This window comes from Eurypyga helias, unplaced genomic scaffold (assembly GCF_000690775.1).
Source record: "Eurypyga helias isolate BGI_N326 unplaced genomic scaffold, ASM69077v1 scaffold7150, whole genome shotgun sequence".
Classification (NCBI taxonomy): Eukaryota; Metazoa; Chordata; class Aves; order Eurypygiformes; family Eurypygidae; genus Eurypyga; species Eurypyga helias.
The window spans coordinates 87898-112683 of record NW_010223703.1 but is presented as its reverse complement, the minus strand read 5'-3'; the positions used below and the strand labels follow the sequence as shown (position 1 = coordinate 112683).

At 37.3% G+C, this 24786-nt stretch overlaps 1 protein-coding gene across 1 annotated transcript; it reads left to right on the top strand.

Moving 5' to 3' along the window:
• Positions 1-3910: 3910 nt before the first annotated feature.
• Positions 3911-24560, top strand: LOC104507708 (S1 RNA-binding domain-containing protein 1-like). The gene is made up of 6 exons (XM_010149108.1): positions 3911-3943; positions 4603-4709; positions 7271-7447; positions 9831-9983; positions 21183-21367; positions 24267-24560. The coding sequence occupies exons 1-6, from the start codon at positions 3911-3913 to the stop codon at positions 24554-24556; spliced, it is 945 nt and encodes a 314-aa protein (XP_010147410.1). The 3' UTR covers positions 24557-24560.
• Positions 24561-24786: the final 226 nt, after the last annotated feature.

The window sequence follows — 24786 nt, the reverse complement described above, 5'->3', positions numbered from 1 at the left end:
AATGTTTCTACCTGACATGTAAGGTGCATTTTAAGTTTTTTTCTAATTTGGCACATGAGAAGGTACTTATCATTAGACTGTTTGTATTACATTAGTCCTGCTGTACTTAAGAGCTTGTCCTAAATGCATTTTGCTTTGTGGTTTCACAAGCATTTGAGATGTAGCTGACTCTGTGTAGGCCACAGCGCTAGTAGAGAATGGTTTTTCCCTTTTTTAAATTTTGAAACAAGTTTCCATGGATTGAGTTCTGTAAAATAATAGTTTTTTGAACTTTGCTTAGGGTGTGTTGTCCCACCTAATTTCTCATTCAGTAAATGTCATTCAGGCTGCATAGTCATACCAATTTTTTAAAGAAAAAAGTATTTTAAGAGGCATGTTGGCTAGTCTCACATGCCAATATTAAAATCCATGGATACAGAAATTAATGGTAGGTACCAACAAAATAATGTTTTATGAGGTGTTTGAAGTGTTTCAGGGCTTACTTAAAGACAGAAAATTAAATTGCATTTACTTCATTTAAAGTTGACTTTTGGATTTAAAGGGCAAGTGTTTTGATCAAGTTATACCTCGCAAGATATATTGTCTGATGTGCAGCTCAGTCTTATTTAGGATGACTGTCAATCTTCTTACAATATTGTAATGCCAGGCCTGGGACAAGAACCTGCAGGTTGCTTCTGACACTTGAGAACTCTTCCCCTCCTGGTGTCGTTTAGTCCCAGCTGGCAGCTAACACCATGCACCTGCTCACCCCTTCCTCCTCAGGGGGAGTATCCTCACACTCTGCCCCTGCTCCAGTGTGGGGTGCCCCAATGGGAGACAGTCCTTCACAAACTGCTCCAGCGTGGGTCTCTCCCACAGGGTGCAGTCCTTCAGGAGCAGCCTGCTCCAGCTTGGGCTTCCCATGGAATCACATTGAGCTGGGGAAGCTTTTAGCGGCTTCTGACAAGAGCCACCCTGTGGCCCCTGCCCTGCTACCAAAACCTGCCCACACAAACCCAATACAGCTGCCCACTGCTTGGTGGCCAGCATTGTTAGGCCATGTCTGCACTACATGTGTAGGCTCTGCAGGGTATGAGTAACTCTTGTTCAGCTGCATTGGAAAGTGCCTGGCTTGGCTTTTGGGCTTTGTAAAGTGATAACGATGCAAGGGCTTGTCATCTCAATATCTACAAATGTTTGAAAATGTAGAATAATAAGCATTTAACAATTGTGTGTAGCAGTTGAGTTTTAGGCTGTTTGAATTTGTCTGAGACCTGCAATCATACCATATTTTCTGAAAGTATGGTTTTTATAAGGGACCAGGGAAGGTTACCAAATTCATTAGTTGTGTGTATTTTTTTAGTATTTGTGAGATATTTTTTAGGTTGCCAAAGGTAAAGAGCTTGGAGTTGTAATTTACTTCCATGTAAAAACTGCTGGTTAGGGTTGTTCTATCTAGCACTAGCAATCCAGTGTTTAGTGTGTTTGATCAGGCCAAGTTGTCAGTCTACTGGTCCACCATCTGTGGTTATACAGGTTGACTAAGTACAGCCTCCGGGCTTCATGTGAACAGTGGTTCTTTGACTTGATACATATCAGCATGACGGATTTATTTCTGCAGTGTCTGTACTGGTAAACTGCTAGAAGTAACAGCTGAGAGGCTATTTATTTAAAATACTGTCTTCCTTTTGTGTACATCACCAGGTTTTTGAAACAGGAAAATGTTTTTCAATTACAGTTATAGTAGCACCCTTGAAGGAAAAGATAGTTTTTAATAATCTTAATTATTTCCAGTGAGTGTTACTAACTCTTAAAACTGAGTGAAACAACAATCCTCGCTCTGTTTCCTTCCATGTAAAACAAAAAGATAGCTGAAGTTTTGTCTTAGTATTACATTCCCCAATACTACCATGTGCATAGTAGACAGGTGCTCTTAAACACTACTCTTAGTGTTAAACATTGGCCTGTGTTTAATGAAAGTACATGAAAAGAAGTTACATCGAAATGGGTTTTTTTTTTTCACATGGGTTTGCAGAATGGTGGTTTAAAAACATGCAATATAATGAATATTCTGTCTGGTAATTTTACCAAATTTACCACAGACTAATTTGAGTGGTAATTATGACCAGAAATCAAAATAGCAGCCCTTAATTTTCTACCAGGTTCATAAATGTAATTTACATTTGGGATACTCTTAAAAAAAAAAAAAAATAGAAAAATGTAATGCTTTGATTTATTGGTCAACTACAATTATTTACTGTGGCACTTTTAATTCATTTTATGTGTCTTGTTCCCTGGCTTACTTGATCATTGCTTAGAAAAAAATACTAAAATACAGTTACAGTGCCCGATAGTTTTAAGGGCAGATTAATTTCTGTAGTCCTCCCCACTGAAAACAGACCAAACAGATGTCTAAGTACTTCCTAAGTACTTGCTGTGAAGCAAGGTGGCTTTGTTTTCTGGGTGATGATACTGAGAAGATGAGTGATAGTTTTGGAAGCCTAGAAAATGCAGTGCACTTCAAACCTTTCTGAAGTGTAACCTGTTAGCAGTAGGAAGTCTTGACAATGACATTTGGATAATATTATTTTTAGTTAACTCCTTTTAGAAACTAATTTTTTAACTTTTCTTTGTGCTTTGTATCAGTGTAAAGAAGGATGTAGAAATTTCTTCCTCGTAGCAGAATGAAACTGATGGTCAGTAGCTGTATCCTGGAGGGAGATTTATCATCTGGAAAGTTTTCCTAGTGTTTGCAACTTAGATACATTCAGTTAGTGAATGATGTTTTTCTCCTGTGAGGTATGGATAGCTTAGGGATTGTTTCAGTTATGCTGTCTTATGCTTATCTTGTTCTGTCAGATCTACCCCTTCACTTTTTCTTTATCCATACCTTCACGTATGTGCTTTGATGTCCATTCCAAGTGGTATGACTGTTATGTGTTGGAGTAAGAAATAACAACTTGCGTGTGTTTAATTTTGTGCTTGTACTGTTATATGAATTAATCTTGCATGAGTGTGCATGTGAGCTGGAAGCCTTTAGCTCTAGTGTGTTACCTGGCTGATGGCAGGAGGAGGGAATATATAGAACATCCTCATTAAAAGAAGCTTCATCTTCAGTAAGTCAGAAAAATAGAAACGTAGGACTTCTTAGGGTGAGTGTTTTTGTCTCTAACTCTTTATTCAGAAGAGAAGCTGTTATGTTGTAGTGGAAACACATTATTAAGTAGAAACTGAAGTTTGATCTGCAAAGTGTACAAGTAAGCTTTGTGGTTGTGAGGCAAGATTCTGTGCAAATGCCAGTATGTACGCATCTACATGGCTTTTTGCATGCAAACTTGATATAGGAGGAGTAATATTAGTGAAATTTATGCTTCCTGTTTGTAAGTAACCTTATGTATCACATCATGAAAATACATCACGTTGCTGTTACCTGAGATGAGGGGGCCATGAAATTAATTTCCATAAGCTTTATGGTAGTTCATCAAGTAGCAGTTAATAACAAACAATCAATATTAGTAGCTGGGGACTGATGCTGTTGGCATGTTAAATTTAACTGTGAAACCTTAAAAGGATCTGAATGGTTTAGAAGTAACACAGAGTAGTGGATAAAGTGTTTGGTGTCTTGGATTGGATCCAGCTTGATGTACTAAATGAATGCATCGTGAAACCACAACAGATCAACCCAGATTTACACGAGTGATGTATAAGAGCCCTAAAGCTAAGCCAACATAGTGATCGAATTAGCTCCTGCATTTAGAGTGCTTCTCCCTCCAGGTCAGACTTCTAAGCACTGATGGGCTTATGTGGGGAACTAGCAGTTATAGACTGAAGGTATGCCTACATTGGGGAGGAAAAGAAATCTTAGAACTTCAGAACTTTTATCTTTGACAAGTGTGACTGATTTTCTGGGAGGGAGGGAATGGGAACCACTATGGACAATAATGGAAAAACTGGAAGAATTTCGGTTAGTGGTGCTTTGGTCAAGGACCTGCCAATCTTCACAGAAATATCTGTTCACAATCTGAAACGTTTTGTTGCCGTGGGGCTGATATGTACCTTATGTATTGACCACCCTCATACAATACCTGCCTTGTTCTTTTAGTACATAACAAAAGTGTGTAGTGTGATGCTCATAAACAGGACAATTTTGCAAATGTTTGTGTGTGCAGGTGCAAAAGTACAGCATTTGTGATATTTTCTCTAAATGCCTTATTTTTAATATATTGTCTTGTTTTTAATAAATAGATATTATAGGTAGATAAATGTCAGACTGAAAACAAGACATAGTGGATGAATAGAAGCATTACTTTTGAGTAATCATAGTATTTAATATAGTTGTGGTTTTACATGACGCAGGGAAATAGTTATTAAGCAAAAAAAACCTTACACAGTTAATGTGAAGAGTGTCTTATTCGAGAGATTTGTAGCATGCCAAAGATGCTGCAAAGAGATACTTGGACACCTTTTAAAAATATGTTCTACAATTTATGTTTAACTGGTAGCCTCACATAAGATATTGATAAATTCCAGCAACTGTTTCATTAGTGTTAGTATTGTTTGCAGTTCTGATTTATGTACGCTTCGATATTTCAGTGATGTGATATGTCCATTTTCGTTTCTCAGCATGATGTATCACAGACTTTGCTCAAAGCAACTCTGGACAGTGTGGTTGAAGAGTGTGTCAGCTTTGTAGGAGTTGATATTAACATCTGCTCAGAAATACTATTAAGGTGAGTCAAACATTTTCCTATTCCAGTAATTGCATGGCTCTGGATCACAGAGTCTCTGTTTAGTCTGCCATCTGACTCAAGCTCAGCTGGAGCAAACGGCTCTTGTGTTAAACTTCCAATTACATGAAAATGACACATTAAGACAGTATTTCACTGGATCATTAAGAGGCAGTTTTTGAGAGTATGTGTGATTCTCCAGGGTAAAACTATTCTTCAGAGAAAAACAGATATTTAAAAATTTTGAACCAATGCTGCGATTTTAGAAAAACTTGATATAATTAATTTGTATTTTTACACAGAGAAAGGGATTTTCAAACGTACTTTCTGTCTCTTAGCAGTACTTAGAAAAATACCTTCTAAGTGGGACAGGTTGTAAAAGTTGGGTGAGGAAAGGAGAGAAGGAAAGATTTAAGGGGAAACTGCTGAAAAAAATTGACCCTTTTACTGATTTTTTTTTTTTAATAATTATGCCATATTTACTTGGAAAATGTTATGGATGTTGTTTCTCTTGGTTAGAGATTAAAAGCTCTTGAGTGTGTAGGCCTCAGTTTTCAGCTGAACAGCCTCAAAGAGGAACGAAAGTGTTGCTGTCTTTCTGTATAGTATTGAGAGGAAGAAAAACTATGTCCATAGTCTTGGTAGTGACAATGATATTAGATATCAAAGTTAGGAAAAATGTATTTTTGTTAGCTCTTTAATTTTTTAACCCCTTATAATCATTCCTGAAAACCTCATCCTTCCTTATTTTGGAAGATGAGCTTTTTGTGTTCTTTTTTGGTTTTCTACTTTCTCTTCCATATTAGTTTTCTGTGTAACTGATCCTTATCCTGATTCCTGATCTACTTCTGTCTTACCTTCTTTCAGATTTAGATCAGCTATTAGTAAGAAAGCAAGCAGTACCTATTGGTAAATGAGGCTGGCCAGCTTTCATTCCATGATTAAAACCCTACCTGAGCAAGTGCAGTGAGGGAGCACTGTCAGCCTTCTGCAGGATACAAGTGTATTTGGACAGTTCAGCTGAGGAGATGCTGTGTCTCCACGAAACTCTGAATGTAGAGTTACACTGTCCAGTCATGGTTACAGGAGGTAACCAACTTGGCTGAGTACTTTGGTCTAATTAACCTGGTTTAGGATGCTCATATGCATGTTCTGCATCAAGGTCTAACTTGATTCTGAGCAATTTAATCCTGCTGTTCTGTGTAGATGTAGTCCAAGTTTCCCTCAGCCGTATGGTGTATGAAATTGTCACCCTAGCTAGAACATACCACGACCAGGGCTTTCTGCTCGTGCTTTCTGATCTGTCAAATACACTTCTTGACGTGTCATGCGTGGAAGGGGTGACAGTGCTACAGTACTTGCATTACTGCTGAGTGGCATACTTGAAAAGCTTGAGATTTCATCAGTGGAAAATTCTGTGAACTGTGTAATGTTCCTTTGTCAGTGTAAATAAACTGGATTTCATAATCTTTCTAAGAAATCTGCAGAGAAAGTTCCTGATGTTTAATATTTTATCTATGGTTCAAGGTGTGTGTCTCCAATTTAATCCTGATTCTGAGGTTTCACCAACATATTATTTTTTTAACTTCTGTTTGAGGATGAAAAGAATGGATTTTTTTTTAAATATTTTTTTTTTCCCCTGATTTTAGGCTATTCTTGCCAGGTTTGCTGGTGGTGTTTTTCTAGAACCAGCCCATGCCATTCCACAAACAGGTCTCTGCTGCCATTGACTTAAAGCAATGGCATCTCATATATAGAGCCAGATGGGTGACATTTCCTTCTTTACTGCCAGGAATAACTGCCCACCACAGCTCGTTTCCCTCTTTCTATGATTAACATACTCCGTACACAGAAAGTTGTACTCACATGTACGTACAGAAAAAACGTGCAGCAAACCCACTGTTTCCTGAAGGAACTTGGCTTACTGCAGTTGCACTTTACAGGTGAGTTCTCTGCCAAATCTGAGTTGCCCTGAGAATAACTCATGCAGCCCCTTCCCAGCTGCTCTTTTATCTCAGGAGCAGCTGAGAGAAAAGTAACAAGCTGTGTGGATCTGTTAAATTGTGTGAGGAAGGCAAGCTGCTCTGAGCCACTCTCCTTCTGCACAGCAGACATCAGCTCTTCATGTTGGGGCATGGTGTTGCGGTGCCATTGGAGAAGAGCTGAGAAGGGGCTGTGCTCACAGGAACAATTTACGTGTCCTGAACCCTCCTCCATGTTGTTTCCTGAAGAGGGCAGCTGGGGGCAGGCCATAAGACATGACAGATTGAATTGGCATTACAGAAATAGCCAACAGATCATAAATTACACGTCCCTGGCTTACTAGTTAGGTATGTGCGGAACTGTATTGCTGTACCAAGTTTTGTTGACTTGAGTGGATTCCTTCCACAGGACCAAAAGAAGGGATCCTTTTTCAGACGATGCCTTTGGTCTGTGAGTCTTCGCAAATTTCTTAGCTGTTTAAGTTTTGTAAGCCAGATTTTCTACAGTAATGTGTATCCTGGTAATAGATGGTACTTGTATTAATGACTGTTCAGTGGTAATTCTTTAAACTTTTCTCTTAGACACATTGCAGGACTGAATGCTAACAGGGCTAAAAATATAATTGAATGGCGAGAGAAGAACGGACCATTTATAAACAGAGAGCAACTCAAGGAAGTTAAAGGTCTGGGTCCAAAGTCCTTCCAACAGTGTGCTGGCTTCATCAGATTCAATCAAGAATATATAAAGAACTTCTGCAGGTAATAGAGATGTTTGCTGTCTTGACTGAATTATCCAGAATGTTATGAAAAGACTTATTCCCTTTCATTTTTGTATTCAGGCTTGAGATTTGAGGAATCCTAGGCCTTTTCCCTCTGAAAGGCAGTATTTAACAAATAAACTTCTTTAAGTCAGTAGTTGATTGAATATCATGGTTTGTCAGCCTAATACTCTAAGTCAGGGTTTCTATAAGTATGTAAGTTTAATTATATATTCTGCTACTGAATTGTTAGAAGAAATTTAGTATGGGGCAGTGTTGTGATCATGATATTAAAACCTTAGTCTTGTGTTTCAGGCATAATTTAGAGATTTGTAATCATTTTAATGTGGTAAAGATTACTCTGCAGAACATAATGGTCGTAAACTAGAGTGGATTTTCTGACAGTTTCAATTCCATTAACTGGAGAAAGTTGAATAAGCTGCCTGGACCAAGCTCATTCTGTGTTATACTCCTGTGCCTCGCAAGCATGATTTGAATGCCTTCTGTCACAAGTGTGTAAGAGGCCCTTTTCCAACTCTAGTTTGTCAACAGTGGGTCATCCTTTTCCCTCCCATCTCATTTCCTGTCTGTACCAAGCCTTTCCCTCTTGCAACTGTTCGTTGTGCTTCTCCTCTTCACCTGAAATCCTTCCTCTCCACAACTGAAAGTGCCCTTTCTAGGGCAACCTCTCTTCTCCTGTCTTTCCCATTTCTCCTTCCAACATAAAAAATTAAGAATGGGCACAGTGGCAGCACCATTCCCACTGTTTTGCTGCTGACTCCTCAAAAAATATTTTCCTGGGAAGTACATGCTATTTTTTAGCCAACCCAATGCTCAGAAGCAATACTGTATTCCCAGTTGCTGCTGGCCAAATAGCACATGTGTAACTTCCAGGCAGGAGGTAGGCACATTAGGACTGGCTTAATGCCCGGGTGGAAGGTATACAGATTGGTTGCCCATCTGGCAGGGAGGTACATGCTGCAGGCCAAATGGTGCACGCTGCAAGCACCAGAAGACCAAAGAAATTGCTTTCAAGGCTGTATATGATCGATAGGACTCACGTTGCACAAGTCTGTTCTAGTGAATATTGTAATGCAACAGGGAAAGAAAAGGCTGACACCATTTCCCGCTCCCCCCAGCCCAGAAGTTCACAGAAATGTTTAAGAACACTATTTTTTTTTTTGATGGAGCATGCTTCTGATGTTAGTCAGATTCCGTAAAACTTGAGAACACTGTATAACTTGAAAAATCTGCTCAAACCTTGGAGTTTGAAGCCAAAATAAAGCTCTAACAGCACTGCCTCCATAACATCTCTTCTGAGCCCAGGTGGCAAAACCAAACATTTTTTAAATGGACTTTGAGAAGGTTTTCATTTTTGTCCACTCTAATCATGTTGATGGCTAGTGTGCTGTGTGAATTAGGTTTTGTGCTTTGTACTTGGAAGTCAACAAACAGTGGTTATTTTAAAAATTGATATGGAAAAAGTAAGTTATGTCTGAATTTCTGTCTATGGTCTATGTGTAGGTAGAGCCCAAAGCATGAGTGCTAGTTTTGGGTCCTTCAGTGCCTTCTCTTTTGTCCTGTGAAAGCAGAAACCCCTTGTGATTTAGTAAACAAAAACAAACAAAAAAAGATGTGAGAGAGGAGCCTTTGATGCCTTTACTGTATCCTGAGCACTTTTTTACTTAAGAGAAGCTTTTTGTGAAGAAGTGTGTTAGCTGTACATGCACTACACAGACAAAGAGAGATTGATCTCTCCTGTGTTCTGTAAGGTCCTCTTACCGAAGTGGCATTTTGTCCATGGATATCTAACTTTGGAGCTTTCTCATTATCCAGCCAATTGAAGAAAATAAAAAATCCAAATGCTAACTGACTAGGAGTCAATAATGTATTCACTGAGTTTTCAGGAAAGCTGTATTAAGATACATTTGCAAAAATTATCTAGAAATTCTGGAATAGTGGTAGATTTCACCTTTAGCTCTTTTCCTGTTCTAAGCAAATCTTGGTCTGAGTTCTTTAGACTTCAAATTTTTCATGTTTTGACTTGGCCCATATTTGAATGCTATCCAAATTGCAAGTGATACAATAAGTTGTGTAGTGTTTTCTTTATAATCCTATCATCATGAAGAAATTTTGCTGGGGCACAGAATCCCTTCCCAATGTTTGTTTCTATTTTGAATTAATATAGGCATACATTGATATCTTCATGCTACATTTGTAATGTTAAGATTCACCCAAAATGACCTTTGAGCAGTCTTCTACTTAGATTCTTTTTTTGTAAAAGAATGAACATTACAAAAAATTCTGATTTTTTTTTTATGTGTGGGTACTAGGCTAGGATCTTGTTCATTAAGAATGATGTCCATTTTTTTTATCTGTGACAGTAGTAAGAAAACTGAACTTGGAAGTCGCGCGCTTTTGACTAAAGCAGGTGCACTGGGTAAAAAGAAGAGCAAACCAATACCATGTGCCTCACGACACCCCAATCCTTTGGACCAAACTTGTATTCATCCAGAGTCCTACAACATTGCAATGAGGTAAGCAGTGGGAAAGCTTTTGAACTACTAATGCTGTCGATTTTTAAAATGAAAGTACTGATTTTTTTTTTTTGACAACAGCCTGCTCAGTCTTTTGAGACAAGAATACTTATTCATTTGGTGCTGCTTCTTCAAGAAAAAGATATGCTTCAGAAGTTCCTTACAAGTAAAGAGCTTCAATTGGTGTGTTTTGCCTCTTAGGTGCACACAAGTTTTAAGTCTTATTTATTGCGGTGTTTTATTTTTTTAGTTTTCACATTGTTTTTCAGTGAGGAAATCAGTGAATTTTTGAAAATTCACCAGACTTTCCTCTGATGACCCTGTCTTCCTCATTTCACCACTTTGCATCTCATTGAGGCCACTTTTCTCCATTTTCTTCTATTTGCCAACTCTGTGCCACACATCAGTTTGGGCTTTCAGTTCACAAAGTGTGGAGACAAATAATTTTTTGTAATAATGTCTAAAACCCGATTTTTTTTCCTTGCCCCCCATATGTTATGTAAAAAGCCATAACTGAAACAAATTACTTGTTTTCTAAAATAATCTAATTGAAATGCCATGCAGATTTTCAGTCAGCAGTAGTTTAATATCTCTGCATCAAGAACTGCTTCTGCCTGGTGGCTTCTGTTCAGCATGTGTCAAGCAAACTTTCCGCTTGGTGAATTTTGACCGCTCAAATTTATTTGTGTGTTTGGGTGTGCACACAAGGACATGGACATATGTGAGTATGTGTCATCATTGTGAGCCTTTAAAATTTAGTTCTGATCTTTGCAAGATGCAATTAAAATGTGTATATTGAGTTCCCGAATACATGCACCCCATGGTAGTTTTAATAAGTGACCTTTGGCTAAAAGAAGAGAATGGGGTTTGTGTAGATCAGAAAAAAGTAATTGGGAGTCCATGTGTACCTCTGGTTAGGGGATACTGCAGTTGATAACACTAGTATAAGATGTGATCTTTTCTATCATCATCCCTGGCTGAAATTGGACTCTGCTTGTCCTCTTGAGAAAACATTATCTCCTACCATAAACCAGTATGGTGTGGGTTTTTTTTTTTTTTTTTAAAAACTGATTTGCAGTGAATAGGTTCTTTTTCTTAAAACGTGCTGGAGCTAATTTCAGCGGTAGCTAGATGCTTTAAGGTTCTTATCTCTGCTGAGAATGTTATTCCTGGAGAAACACAGTTTTGCTTCTCATTTATAACAAAACTATCTTTAAGTCTCAAAGGGATATGCTGAATTTCTGAATTCATGAAGCATGAGTTTCTGATCTAAAAAACTCTTACAGGACCCTGCATTTTTAGGACCCCTTCCATACTGTGCCTGCTCTGTTGTCTCTCTGGTGGAAATAACTGCATATACAACTTCCTGTGCATAGGTCTGCGTGCTTTCCTTCTGCTAGGCACGCAGTGCACTTTTGTTTCCATCCTGTCCGTGCCACGGTTCATTCTTCTTTGTGCCTGATTCTAGGGCCACCTTCTAATGGCCTGCTAGAGTCCATGCTCTTTGTGCAGTGTCTAGGTAAATTTGGTTTCTCCTTTTCTGCGACCGTTTTCCCTTTTTTCTTACAAATCCATATTTGTTACTAGTTTCCTGCCCTGTGCATAGCTGTGGGAAAAATCTGATCTTAATCGTCTTATATATGGTAGGTGGCTTATAAGGTGAGGAAGCTTGGTCACTCCTACTGGGGATTATTCAGAGTGAGTTAATGTGGAGGGAAAAAAAGTTGGTTATTCAAAGTTAATGTTGATTTTTCAGTATTGTATTTCATGCAATTTAACCAAATCCTGGCTTCTTGATATTTAATAGTCCACTTAGCTTTCCAGCCCTAGTACCCTAGTAAAACAATCAGTAAAAGTGCTCACAGTGTTATCACCTTCATCTAAATGCTGATGTGAGAAGATTGCTTCAGGGAGCAGAGAAGTGTAGCCAGTTAATGGTGGAATACTACAGGAATTTATATACATACAATGCCATCACAAAGGTTGGTCAGAAAATAAAGAGTTGTGGTGATGTTTCCAGTGAAGCACAGATTACTTTTATATCTGAGTCGTGAGTAGGAGTATTATGGCATAGGGTAGCTCAGATATTCACGTACAATTGAAATTCTGTGGACTATTTTAGTAGGTATCATAAAATGTATAATTGTGATTTGGAATTTGGCTGGGAACCCAAGATTGGCACTATTTAAAAAAAAAAGGGACCACAAGTTTTACATCTCAACCAAAAGAAAGTGGTTGGAGTCACAGGCTTATGCATGATTCAGAGAGGTATCTGCCACCTATTGCACAGCCAACACTGCATAGAAGGTACCTTGGAGGTTCTTAACGTGCTCGGGCTCAAAGTCGTTGGACTTTGAGAGCTGCAAGGCCATTGCAGAAGTATGACATGGCTATGGAGCAGTGCTACCTGTCATGTAATTTCTTTTTGGATAATGCAGTTACTTTAAGTTTCTAGTCGTCTCTGTTCTGTTTCTCATTAAACACTTTGCCTTCCTCAACTGAATTGTCAGGTGAAGTATTTATATCCAAGTGCGTGTTGTAGATATTGTATTGTACGGGGTTTTAATGCAAAAGAATATCAGTTGCTAAAAAAAAAAACACCCACATGTAAAACCAAAATAACAACAGTATTTGCAATTTCAAAACAAATATAGAAACATAGTAACAATATTTGTTAATGAAACACCAAAACTAAAGAAGCATAGCATCTGTCTCTAACTGAATCAGTCCTTTCTGTTTTCTTTGTGCTTTTTCGCTGTCTTACATTTATGAGGATCTGTACAGAGTTTGTGCTAAAAAAAGTCTGTGTTCAACAGTTGTAGGGTTTTTTTTTTGCAATCGAAATATTCCTTGAAAACTTGTTAAATATGAATGTGCTAACTTTTGTGGGATCAGTTGTATTAACATGCACTAGCTTGATGTCACAAAATGTTGTGGGGAAGGAGGCAAATAGCTCTTTTTTCCTTGCAAATAGCTGTTTGAAGAAAATACAGCTCTTCAGCAAACTGGCAAAAGCCAAGAAGTGTAGTGTTTAAAATTGACACTGACATAAGGGCTAAGTATAAACCAGACATTCTTCCCTCAAGCAACTAATGCTATAATTTAGCAATGATTATATATTTAAAATGACTTTTCAAAAAAAAAAAAACCAAATGTGAGTTGTTAAACTTCTTGGAACTTATGGAAATGGCTTTCCAAACCAATTTGCTGTCTAAATATGAATTAAGAAAAAATTATTCTAGGAATTCAGACTGCATGGAGGATTCAGTCCAAAGCTCGTCAGGGCTGTTGACGTGTTTTGCTGATGTGCGTAGGCAGTGAATGGGACTGAGCTTCTAATTCCAATGGACTTTTTAACATGTTAGAACTAAACCAGGTTTAAAAATTGACATTTCTTATAACTTCACATGAGAAAACCTGACTTTTAGTGGGTTAGAATCAGTATTTAATACATATTTTTAAACAAAATCCTTTTTAAAGGAGTTCTGTTGCTTCTCTGCTTTTGAAGTATGTAATCTTCTTTCTGTGCAGAACTTCGTCAGGTACTGTGTGAAGCTCACAGGTAGATCTATGTTACCAAAGGGCGGAATTGTTGTCTTGACGATTTGATTTGATCAAGGTACAGTTATTACGTACTTCTTGGCACAGAAATTAAAATGAATGGGATAAATGCTGCATAAACGAGTCATGAAGGCTTCCTCATGCAGTGTCTACCACATCTTGCCATGAGACAGTTGTTTGTGAAAATTTGATTGGATTTAAAGTGTTAATGGAAAATTACATTTATTTTTAAACAAAATAAGCTGGTGATTTTTATCCAGTGCTTCTCTCCAAATTACCCAAAAGCAGCAGTCCACATTACAGATCTATGACATACAAAATTGTCAGTTTTTAAAACAATGTTCTTGAGGGATAAAAGTTCACCAAAATTTGAAACCACTGATTTTCTTTTTCTGAACTATTTTGCAGCTTGAAAGGCCAATCCATTAAAAAAAAAGTTAAAAGAATTGCTCCCAAGTGGTGACTTTGGTTGCCAAACTTTAGGCTGGAGCCAATTTTTATGGTTGAATTAGAAATCCCTGAAAAATAGGGGGTTTATAATGGAAACACTGATGTAATCTTTACTACAGTGGCACAAATGGTGCTGGTATGATTGATTTATGGCATTTAAACATCTTAACTTAAAATCTGTATAATTTCTGTAAAATAATTGGAAAACATCCTACTGGTGATTTACTAAAACATTTTTCTTCATGGTTTCCACACTGTCAAAGCTTGGTTTTTCATGCACAGTAATCAAGCTTATGAACACCTCTAAATATTATGAATCAGAATTTCCTAAAAGTTAAATGAAACAAAAGCTTTGTAGGCAGTGTATTTTCCTGCAAAGCAGGAACACAATGTTGTGTTTTAAATTTCTGAAAAGTCTATATGTGAAAAACAGTTTATAGTGGCAGGATCTTCTACATACAATTAATACATGTACAGCATATCCAATTTCTTGGTACATATTGTCAAAGAACTGGTGGGAAAATGGAGGAAACGTTTAGGAAGTTCCAAGAAGTTACAACCAGGTTATGCTTATAAACCAAAATGCTGGAAAGAAAACACAATGTTTTTTCTTTGTATCAGTCTGCTGGGTGCAGTTGGTTTCATGTGACCGAATCTTAATATTTAATGGTTTTTACTTAAATCTCATAAAAATGCTCTTTGCTGAAGGTTGGCACTCAGAATGTGTATTTACTGCTCACAGTTTGCAGCATCTGGCAGACAGGTTGTATTTCAGTCTGATTTAAAGTCCTTTGCCAATTATTTATGAAACATCTAAAATTGTGATTTTAACTTAATGCCAGTGGGGATCTTCCTTGGCCAATTACCCAGGCTTAAGACCTTGCCTGGTAGAGGATAGTACTGCTTGCTGCGATGGGCTGCGCCTAAAGAGAAGTTTAGCCATACTGAGCAGAGTGACTTGGAGTGAAGACTCAGGTCTCGCCTTCGCTGTGTATCGATACCTTGATATCCCCAGGAGGACTTCACAATGCCAAGAGGAATTCAGCAAAGCACTCGTGCTTACTCTTGACTAAATTAAAAACTTGGATTTGATGCTCATTTCAGCTAAGCATTTATGTTGATAATATTTTATATTCTGCTGTAGACCGATTGATCATTTTTCAGATATCTCTGGTGTTTCTGCTACTCTTTACATGGGTGGATGTAGCAGCTAATTCGTAGTACCTCATTGCTGTGCTGAAAAGCTTCACTTCCTAGCTTTGAAGGCAAGTATGGACACATAAGATGTAGAGGGAAAACTGCTCATTAGGGAGAGACCACCAAAAGAAAGAGGTCTTTCCCTCCAGCTCTTAGTGCACTTGTCCTTTGACAGCATTTCCAGCTCTCTGCCAGGCTGGCTTGCTTCTGTCCGTGTCCTTTGGTTGTCCCTGTGCAACAGAGGCAATGCTTAAGGGAAATAGAAGTCAGGGAGGGAATAGATCAGTTACTTGGTATGGTGTCTGAGCAATGAACACCAAGTGCTATACTCTGTTTAGTAGTGCACTCTGCATGTGAATATTTTACAGAGGCTAGGAGTTTTTACTGTGGTAGGATGCCTTTCCTTAAATTCACTATGAAGTCATCAGAAACATCTTTTGTTCACTTTGATAAGACTGCACCTGTGTGTACACATATGTCTGTTATCCAAGCTATTTCATGTGAAAAGTGATGCTTTTTAGTAAAGTCTTTAGTTTCTTTTTAAAAAGCCTACAATAAGTTAAGCTTGGTAATGAATCCTTATGACTTTTTCTAATAGGAAATGGCCAACCCTAATTAAAGAGAACACTTGTGGAATTAGGACCATTAAGCCTAATAAGTTCATAACTTTAGAAGGTCAGTTCATTCCCAGGTCTGAATATGAACTTTAGCTGGATTTTTAGAGAACATGTTTTTGAAATGCTCTCAATACACAGAAGAGCAGAAAAGGCTTTTGCTACTGATTGCCCTCTGAAAAAGACATTTAAAAACTTTTATGTGATGTAAAATATACTGTTAACAAGAATCCTTGGAAGAACTTGGAAGTAACAAGGAGTTATCCTCTAGTTGTATTATAAATACCAGACCCATAAATCAAGTGGTATTTTTTTAATCTGTTGAAATTTTTGAAAATTGCTTTACTGGTTGCATTAAAAAAAAAACAAAACCCTTTTTTATGTAGTGATCTCCTTTAACTGTAATAATGATCTCCTTTAACTGTAGTACTAATTCTTTGTGGATAACTAATCATGTTTCAAGGTTTTGTATCTCGGGTTACACTTCAGCGATGTGATGTATCAGTAGTCATGAAATCAGCAAACAGCAGCGTGCCTAGAGGTATGGTAGCAAAGGGGCTATGCTGCAGTGCCACCGTGTCTGAATTGCTTTTCTCGTTCAGAAGCTCGTTGTTTCTTAGATATATACATTTGAAATGTCAAACTGAGTGCTTTCTGGTCTCCTGCATGCAGTCAGAATATCTATACTATTAATAATTTATGCATTTGAGGAAAAGCATATCAGTTAGGTGTCCTTATCTGATGAAACCAACTAAGTAGTTTGAAATATATTTGAAACTTTAACTTTGTGTCCAGCAACTCCAGAGAGTAATGCACAAATACTGTTTGATCCATAATCTGCATCAGTAGTTGAAAACTTCGGATACATATCACTAATTGAGAACAAGAACAGTCAACATCTACATTATACAAATGATGCTGTTGCATTTCAAAACATTACTAGAACATCAATATCTGCATAACTCAAGTTTGCTATTGTCATGAATGTACGTTTTGCCTAAAAAAGCACATGCTAATGCAAAGTTGTTTTGTTTTCAGAGTGATTATGTTGCATTACCATTAATTCATGTGTGCACTGTGACAAGATGTAATGGCGTATCATGTTGCTTTAATGTAATGAATCCAGTACTCCCAGCTCTTAAGTCGTGTTGCTGGAAATGATTACATAAAGCAGAAATGACTGTGACTAAAACCCTTGCAAAGCTTTAGAACTCCTGCACATTATAAGAAGCTTTTTGCAGGGTTTAAAGTAACTTCTTCAAAATTTACTGAAGTCTTCTCTTGGTAATATTTTTATTCTTCATTTTTTTGGCATTCCACTGAAATTTGCATTATCTTTTAAACATTGCAGGGGCTGTGCTATAATTTTGTGCAGATGTGTATGTTAAGTGAACATGATGTGCTTATTTGTTACATTTATGCTACTTTTCTTTCTTTATCTGGGTAAGATGGATGAAATTATGTATTAAATAAAAACATCAGTGATTTAGCCATGACCATTCTCTGCAGGTCCTGTAAGACTACAAACATTGTTTTTAAATCTAAGGTGGTTGCAGAAGTTTCTGAGTATCTTTTAAATCTCAAAACCATAAAACTCAAAGTCTCTAAACCAGCTAAATCTTGCTCTGTGCTAAAAGACCCTCCTAAGAGTCTGGCAGCTTTTATGAGTTCATGTGCCTTGAACAGAAAGTTCACCATTCACTCAGACACTCAACCTTCGAGGAACTAAGGATAGCATATCTTACAAGAATGACCTTGCTTCAGAAAAAAAAAAAATCATCTTTCTCTTTTCCATTTCTGTTAACTTTTCTTTAGATTTTACCTTTTTAGTAGATAAACATAGCACTTGAACTACTGCAACACGTTGTTCAGTTCACACGTAGCCAAGCAAATACTTGAAGGGTTTTCATTTTAGCACAGGTCATTCATGTTCCTGTGTTGTCCAGCTGGAACTGTCATTTACAAATTGGGTAAGTGAGATATTACAAAAATTGTAGTGAGACAGTTTAATATCATGAAGATCAAAATATATAAATTAAAGGAACCCTCTTCCCCTGCCCCCTGTAGCCATATCCCAGTCATGTATCTATATATATGTAATATAGGATATAACCATATCCTTTTTTCCTGACCTTGAAGTAACTTGAAGCTGTTGGGTTGCTTTTTTAATAAGGAAACTTTTAACTTTGTTCCTAGCAATGACATTTTAAAATAGAAATGATCAGTATAATGTGCCACTGTTCAGTCAGAGATTTGTGATTTATATAGATTTATTTTATTCTAAGTGCCATCTAGCTATGTTCATTTGAGTGAAAGTCATAAATATGTAACTAGATCCAACAGTATTCCTAACTACATTTGTAATCACTAAGAAATTGTTTTGATTTAGAAATATCTTAATACTTCAGTTTTGCTTTAATGGAAAGGTAGGAGTTTCCAAAATAGAAATATATTGTTTCTGTTAAAGATTTTTTTTTTGTATGTGCATGCAGGACCTTGTTCCAGTGCTCAGTTCTGCTTATATGATGTTGTAATTCTGAAATATTCTTAACCAAATGACTGATTTTTAGAACATTAATAATTCTGCTGAGGTCAGTGCCACTTCTCATGTACTTAAACTTAGGCACATAGTTAAGCATCATCTTCAGGTAGAGCCAAATTATTATTCTGAGCAATAACCATGTTAAATTATTTAAACAACTGTAATTGATAATGTGGGGCCCAAACTTATCACCCTTGTCTAGATGAGGAATCTTTTTTTTAATATCAGATAAATACTTTCATTGGGATTTTTGGAGGGGGGTGGGCAGGCAGAGGAAGGAGCAGGGGGTAATATAACTTTCACGAATAGCAGTTGAGGGCACAGGCACCTGGGTTGTGCTCTGGTTTTGGGCTGGTTTTCTTTCTGGCAGCTTCACACAGCACTGTGCATTCTGACTGCATTATCTACACGGTCAACAGTTTTGTACGTAACAGGCTTTTTTTATGTAATACGTTGGTGGCTGTTCCATGTGGCCGCATTTATTAGCGGCAAACCCCACCATTACTGATTTACAAAGTGAACATGCTTCTGTGAAATCCTAATGGTGAAAAACTGCTACTTGGAGGTACTCGAGCTGAATTTCCATTCGAGGTGAAATAAAGCCAAGTATGTGAATGTCAGCAAACTTGTTTATAGGGGCGGGTGGTAAAGCATGCATTATTGAGAAGGTTGAGTCATGAGGCTGCTGGGGTTTGTCGTATTACATCTGGCATGTCAGTCAAAGCTGGGACAGCTGCTGCCTGTCACTAGTGCTCCGGTAGGTCATTGTCCATCCATCAGCATATCAGCCAGCAGCCCCAGTAGATTTGGGAAGAGCACTTTGCCTGGACCTATGTGCCTTTTTGGAATTATCATTGCAGCACTTTTAATGCTCTTTTGAGACCAATAGAGGATTGTTTCATCGAAGAGCTGATATTTTTCATGTATAGGCTCTTATTAGAGAAAATATTTTAGTATTTGTGTTTTGTTGGTAGTTCACAGAAAATAAAAAATTGTATTTAATTTTATAAATATTTCTGCATCAGCTTAGATACTTACTTGGTTTTCAAACCACATCAAAGTACTTTAAAAAGTGATGTCAAAAGTTGAAATACAGTCAGTCCAAACAAAATTCAGTAAATCCTGAGAACAGTATCATTCACTGAATCGGTATTCATTTTTTTCTACATACATTGCCACAATAAAGATCTGTATGCATTAAGAAAATTAATGTGAAAATTACAGCTACCACTATTAAGTGCAAGTATGTGTTTGAGCTAACAGTACACTTAAAGCGGCGTGCTTGCATTTGAACTTGGTAAAAAAGTGGGACAGTCGATTTTAATTGTGAAATTAGTAGATATTTGGGCAAAATTAGTGGATGTTTTGAAGTGAAGATTTATTCTTGTGCTCAAAGATTAATTTTGTGCTTTACGGCAAGTCAGATATTGATTTAAATATGCTCCTTCAGTTTATTTCCTTAAAAAGAAATTTAATTTTGTGTTTTGGTGTATATTACTTGTTATTGCACACCACCTGAAATAATGTCAGTTGGGTGCCTCAGGTTAAAAAAAAAAAAATAAAATAACAAAACAAAAACCCCTCTTGCTGTGTCTCCTGCCAAAAGAAATACTAACCTCAGGTTTTGATAAAAGCACAGCAGGTACTTTTGAAGGGGGAAAGGAGGTTGTGTACAGGAGGCTTTTGCTTTCTTAGGGAGCTGGAATGTCTCCCTCCACTCCTGAGGTCAGACATGAACCTGCTGGTCAGCACTGCTTTTGTGGCTTGTGGTTTACACCTGTTGTGAAGTAGGATAAGGGCAAGAAGGAGGATGTCTTAAGAATTGGGAGGGAATGTTTACTTGGACTCTGGAGGACTGAGAAATGGACAAATTGCTTTATATAGTACAATGTGGCTGAGCTTCTACGGGCTGCATCCTCGTTTTCATTGGTTTATACCCATTGAAGACTTGGTTTGCATTTTTAAGTCCTTCAGTAAAATAAGGACATTTATTCGGTGATATATAAACATTGTCTAAGATGTTACTGCTGATAATGAGTAGGGTCTGCATGTGAATTTGTCATCTATGCTCTGCCCGTGTAGCCTATGTGGAACATTGCTTAACTAATAAGTGTGGTTTGGGTATTTTGTGTTAAAAAAATCACGGATCCAGACACATTTATTTGAAAGTATTTCTTTTCAGCATTTTTAGATGCCAGTTCAAATTTTTCTGCTATGTGTGTATGTATGTGACAATAGGGAATAATAAGGGTGTTTGTGTTGTGTAACTACTTGGACTACATAATTTCCCAGTTTCTGAAAATCTAATTGTTCTGAATCATGAAGTTCACAGATAAGAGAAATTTTATGTAAAGTCTTTCTTAAATATGGTTAAAGATTCTTCATATTAACTTAATATTTAAAATGTTAATTGTTGTTTTACAAAGTTGTCATTCATTTTAATTTGAGTGGCGATAAAAATGACTATTCTAGAACTTTCTCTTATTTCTAGGGGATTTTCATGGTAAAAAGCAGCTTTCAATCATGATCAGATTTGGTTTTAGCATGAGATGAAATAATTGGACTGAAGTGATATATATTTTGAGATCTTGCCTCTAATTTTTTTAATATATCCCAGGAGATAGAGGTATACAGACAAACACTTAAGTTTCCATGTATGTCTCTGATCACGGAGTTGAGAGGACATGCATTTGGGAAACTGTTTACTATTCCTATTTTTTTTATCACTGGTTTTGTTCACTCATCAATGCAAAAATAATTAAACCCCTAAATATAACAAAGGTTCAGTGCTCACTAAGGATGTTTAAAATCTCTGTCTTTGTTTGAATTTCCCAGGTTTTTATCTTTCATTGGAGGAAATGCAAATGACATAGGAAAATCAGATATGCAGCAAAAAGTAAATGCAGTAATTCAAAAAGAAGGACTGGAAGGCACAGCCAAAAGGCTAAATACAACAGTGCACACACTCCAGCTGATTATTGATGGTCTGACAGAGCCTGAAGGTTTTGACATCCGAACAGGTAAACCTTTGTTTCGCAGGTTGTACCTTCACTTTGCCTGTTCTACATACCGGTTTTTAAACAGACCGTTTTCTTCTTCTGAAGTGAACAGTAGATTTTCATGGATGTGGAACTCCATTTCTTTTCTCAGGCAAGGTAAAGGCTATATCATAGTCAGATGTTTCTTTCCAGCTCAGTAGGTAAGGAGTGTGAATCCTGTCTTAAATCACGGCATTTTCAGCCATAGGAAGGAGAGTTGTATGGCTGTTAACAAATGAAATGGTTTCAATATGTTGACTCTGTACTGATTAAATCTGCATTGGCTCTCCATCACGAAGGGGAATGCGGAGACCAAGCTGGAACAGTAGTAACCCAGGTCTGTGGAGCAGTAGTGTAGTAGTGTGTAGTTCTGCTCTTTTATTGCACTGGTTCCTGGAGACAAGTGTATTTGGAGCACATGGCTTATGACCTACCTTGGTTAAAACTTTGCAGTAGTGCTGAACAGTTTACGGTGGAGGAGAAGAAAGATGAGGTTAGCAATGAAATGAAACATCTGGAGATGCTGTTTAATGAAACTTACAGCTGGATTCTCTTATGACAGCAAGAGATAAAGGTAGGCAGGAAAGATGCAGGCTTGTAATAACAAATAATAAACTCAGGCTTAAAATTAATATTTTTGTCCCCCTTTTTTGGGTTCATTAGTAGTTTGCCTGCAGATTTTATAAGTATTTCCCACTAGTGATCTTAAAAATATGTATTTTCTGTCTCTCCATTTGTTCTGGTGGCCTCACATCTAAATTACAGTAGGATAGACTATTAATATATGAAAATATAAAAGCAAAGGACAATCTTCAGTGGAAATATTCGTATTCTGCCAATCCAGTACACTGATTATTACTGTAGACAGGCTCTGTGACTGGAGCGGGCAGCCTAGTAGCCTTGTATAGCTGTAATTTGTTGTGTTTGTAACCCTGCTAGTGACTGTCAGTGAGGAAATGTATCATATCTGACAGGGCTCAGGCAGATTGGATGGTTTGTGCTCGACACTGATTCAAAAAATAATCTTGGTTTAAGATTTGATTCCCTTGTTGTTCCCAACAGTAGAGATATGATATTAGGGAATTGCAGACAGAGTAACTTTCATATGTATTCTCTTTAAAAAGTGTAGAATTTCAATTAAATTTATTTTTTCTGAATTCTTTTAGTACAATGGAAAATAAGAAATATTACTTGGAAAAATAGAATATTTTTATCACATTAATTTAAAAATCTTTTTCTGGCCAAAGTCATACAAGGCATTTCTTGCAGGAAATTTTCCTTTTAACATTAAAATTGAACAGCTAATCAAGTAACTGAAATGAATCTGCTAGGATTGGGGTGGGGGGAGTGAAAAAACTGCAAAAATTTAAAGAAATTCCCATCATTCCTCTAAATCTTGTGCTCATTGTCCTGGATGGCTGTTTGGCTGCTCTTTTTGTTGAAGTGCCACTATGCAATATAGTGTTAAAAAAGGATTAACTATTTTGGACTTGAGCAATTAGGTACATTCCTTCAGTAGAAAATTTGATGTCAGTCAAAGCCTATTGCTGCATGTGCCAGTTTGTGTACTTGACTGAGGTTTGATCCTGTTGTTGCTTAACCCTGGCTGAAAGCCAGGTGCCCACCAAATGCTTTATCACTGCCCTTCTCAGCTGGGCAGGGGAGAGACCATTCACCAATTACTGTCATGGGCAAAACACACAACTTGGGGAAAATTAATTTAATTTATTACCAATCAGATCAGAGTAGGATAATGAGAAAATAAAAGCTAAATCTTAAAGTCCCTTACCTCCACTCTTCTTTTCTTACTGGGCTTAACTTTACTCCTGAATTTTACTCCTCTCTCCCAGCAGCACAGGGGAGACAGGGACTGGGGGCTGTGGTCAGTCCATCACACGTTGTCTCTGCTGTTCCTTCCTCCTCAGGGGAGGATCCTCACACTCTGCCCTTGCTCCACTGTGGGGTCATTCCCATGGGAGACAATCTTCCATGAACTTCTCCAACATAAGTCCTTCCCAAGGGCTGCAGTTCTTCACAGCCTGATGAAGTTACAGGCTGATTGTTTTCCAGTCCATTTTAGCGATAAACTTGTTCAGGCTGTATTTTATTTCTCAAAGGCAAATACAGGAAAATGGTTGCGTTCTTGGTGTGGAAAACCCTAATCCTCTTACCTTGCAAAAAGTAAAACAGCAGTAGGAAAAATTTGAAAGGGAAGTTGAATTGGCTCAGAAGGGTTTTCTGCAGGAGCAGAAAGTAGTAAGCAAGTAACAATAGTCATCAAAAGATCTAACTGTGACCTTAAATGCAGAATGTAATCTTTTAATATATTGGGATATTACCTGCTCATAATCATGCGTGTGTGATTTTTGTCAGTGCAAAGAAGCAGTTGATGGGAGGCATTTTATTGTGTGATGTCTTGGCGTAGACTAACGGCAAAGCTAAGAACAGTGCACTGTAGACTTTTCTGTGTGATGAGAGTGGGGATTCACCTTCCTTTATACAGATTAGGATAGGAACAGAATTTTGTGTAACTTATGTAGCTCAAGTACGAGTCACCAAGTTTTTTCTCCCTGGCTCCAAGAAAATTTCAAGAAATTTTCAGTCACTAGCTAATATTCTACATGCTTGTGATCCACTCCTGATAGTTTCATACCACAAAGTCCACTCTGCTTCCTGCTCCATTAATCAGCCTTTTAAAGTGATGCATAAAGTATAAGAAATCAGTTGTTTATCACAGATGGGTCTTTATTTAAATGTAATAAAGCAGTATTTGGGACCTTAGAGCTACCTTGGGATGACTTCTCAATTAGAAACAATCCTTAGAAAATAATGCAACCTTTTTCTCTAGTGTCTTATTTTAGTTTCTTGTTTCTTATAACAGATTTTGATAAACCTGACTTCAAGAGAAGCATAGTCTGCCTTGAAGACTTAAGTGTTGGTACTGTTCTGACCGGAAAAGTTGAAAATGCGACGCCATTTGGAGTTTTTGTTGATATTGGTGTAGGAAAATCAGGTTTGATTCCAGTGCGAAACATAACAGAAGCAAAACTTTCTAAAGTGAAGAAGAGAAGAAGCCTGGGGCTAGGTCCTGGAGAAAGAGTGGAAGTTAAAGTGTTAAATGTCGATATTCCTCGATTGAGGATAACGTTGGATCTTATTCGTGTTTTATGAAAGGAGTTTTTATGATTGAGCTTTCATTTTAAAGGTCAAGTAACGTTAGCAAGGTTCTGGTGGTACAGGCATTTAAGGAAAATGTTGAAAAATGAACTCATTTTGAAACCTTCAGCTTTGCAGCTTTTTAAAAATCTAGCAGTTTTTCCACATTTCTTGAATCCTTTCTGTTGATAATTGTTGGAACAGTTTATTGGATTACCTCCAAACAACCTTGTTATTTTGTCTGC